The sequence below is a fragment of the Herpailurus yagouaroundi genome, unplaced genomic scaffold, assembly GCF_014898765.1.
Source record: "Herpailurus yagouaroundi ecotype Mexico unplaced genomic scaffold, PumYag 140, whole genome shotgun sequence".
In the NCBI taxonomy this organism is placed as follows: Eukaryota; Metazoa; Chordata; class Mammalia; order Carnivora; family Felidae; genus Herpailurus; species Herpailurus yagouaroundi.
This window is the reverse complement of record NW_024412395.1, coordinates 9123141-9125296: the sequence shown is the minus strand read 5'-3', so window position 1 is coordinate 9125296 and position 2156 is coordinate 9123141. Positions and strand designations below refer to the sequence as shown.

Below are 2156 nucleotides of genomic sequence, written 5' to 3'. Positions count from 1 at the left end.
CCCCCCCCCCCGGGCCACCATGTACAGCCCAAAGACAGGAGCGCAGTGCTGTCCTGGCCCTCCGAACACCACACTTTCCTTCTGCCAGACTGGCGCTCACTCCCAGCCTAAGTGGTTATCTAGGAACATGGGAGAAGTAGGCAGGCCTGCTCACCTGGGGATTGCATAAGGTCATGTTTGCCCAGACCATGTTAAGTTAATAATCCATGCGCCTGCTGCCTTTAAATTAAAAAAAAAAAAAAAGGAAGAAGAAAAGGCAGGGGTGGTAAGAACCATCACTCAACAGTAACTTGTTTCAAGCCTGGCATCCTTATTTGCCAAGGAATAAAAGTCACGAGAACATCAAACAGAAAAAGGAAGAAAAAAGTAAAGGCCACTCCTGGTAAGGTCAGACGATTTGCACAAGTGGTGCAGCGTGAGGAGACCAAAAATAAAATATAAAAACCAAGGAAAAGGACAAGACGCTCACTCTGGAGTTGCGGGAACCAGTGGCAATAGTCACTGACCCTCACCTTGGCCTTCACCGAGGCCAGCCTCCATAAGGGTGAAAACCCTAGCTTCCAAAGAGCGAAGTAAAAATATAAAAAATAAAATAAATACCATGGACCAAATGTTTCTTTATCCGTGCCCCCAAAATGACCCCAGAAACCAATATGGTTTTGGGGCACCTTGCACCCCAACTCCCACCCCACCGCCTGACCCCCAATACAACACCAAAATCCTAAAAAGGTATCTAAGGAACTCCACAGACAAATTTCCATCTCAGTAGAAGAGCCTCCTACACAGTGGGGCATTATTCCCCAATGGGATGACATTTTAAGTATCCAGGAAGTTTTAAATACACTCATATTCCACTCAAGGTCACCTTCAAACTTGTTTTTAAGATACGGCAACATATTTAATGGCCACAAACTAAAATTTGGCCAAAACACCACAACCGTAACCACATGGCACAGTACCATAAAAAGGGACTCCACTGTGGCAGTTCGTACAGGTGAACGGATACAATTTTGCAGGGTCTAACAACCCCCAGCGGACTCCCGACATCCCCCACACCCTCCCCCAGCAGCTTCCCTCGGATGACATCACCGGGGTCTGCAGGGAAGCCATCATTCCTCAATTAAGAGGCTACCCTCTGCCACCTTCTACTACTCAGACCCAGGAATAAGGAACAGTAGACACATCAGTTAAACCCAATCATTTCCTTGCTTCCCGAAGGGCGATGGCTTCAGAGAGGACTACTGGACGCATACTTATCAGAAGCCAGGATTTCCAAATAACGTGGACTGCTACATCTGAGTGAGAACTTCTTGGGGCAAAAAAGTGGGGGGGGGGGGGGGTAGGGGGGCACTCAGAATGGCTCTCACTTCAGGGCTACCAGTGCCAGCGACTCCCTCTCCCTGGGTCTCACGTCTCACTTTCTCTGAGCCCATACCAAATGCCCTTTGGGTTAAATTAGGCACATTTCATAAACCGTGACTAGGATGGAAATAAAGACAGGCTAAAGCTGGTTCAGGCGAGTTCAGAAAATGAAATGACTGCCCATTAGTGCCCAGCCAGCTGCAGAACAGGGAAAAACAATCCTCCAGGAACCGAAGCTAACGGGGCTCGTACTTCCTCAAAGGGGATGGGAGAGAACTTTGAAAAAAACAAGCACGACTTACTTTTCCCTTTGAAGAGCACTAGTCAAGTCCCTGCAGAAGAAGAAAGATTTCCATCAAGGGTAATAAACGTGCGGGCCCCAGGCCGATAACGCAAGACCACCTGGAAGGAGGGGGCCACCTGTTCCTCGGAGCCCCCGCCCGCCGGCGCGCGAGGCAGAAGCGCGTCCTCGCGGCTCACTCGCCTCGCGGCCCAAGGTGACTGGAGAGGGCGCGAGGCTCGGAGAAGGACCCGGGCAGAGAGGGGCAAAGAGCAGGGGACCAGCCTTCCCCGCGACGGGCACCGGACTGACGGCAGGAAGTTTCCTCTCTCTTCCCGCGCGAGCGTGGAGAGGAGAGACGGGGGAGGCGGCCGGACGGGGCGGCTGCGGCCAGCAGATGTGCGCTCCGCGCCCGCCAGGGTCGTCGAGGGAGGACGGGCCCCGCCGGGGTCCGTCCGTCCCTAGGCGGGACCTTGGCGATGTCCCTCCCAGTCCCCAAAGGGCGGACAGCGGG

The 2156-nt window shown here is 52.8% G+C and overlaps 1 protein-coding gene across 1 annotated transcript in view; it reads right to left on the bottom strand.

Moving 5' to 3' along the window:
• TFCP2L1 (transcription factor CP2 like 1) overlaps positions 1 to 2156 on the bottom strand; it is a 95509-nt gene that overhangs the window by 54843 nt on the left and 38510 nt on the right. Inside the window, exon 4 of the mRNA XM_040474662.1 lies at positions 1665 to 1694. Within this exon, the coding sequence (XP_040330596.1) occupies positions 1665 to 1694 (30 nt within the window). The remainder of the gene's footprint in view (positions 1 to 1664; positions 1695 to 2156) is intronic.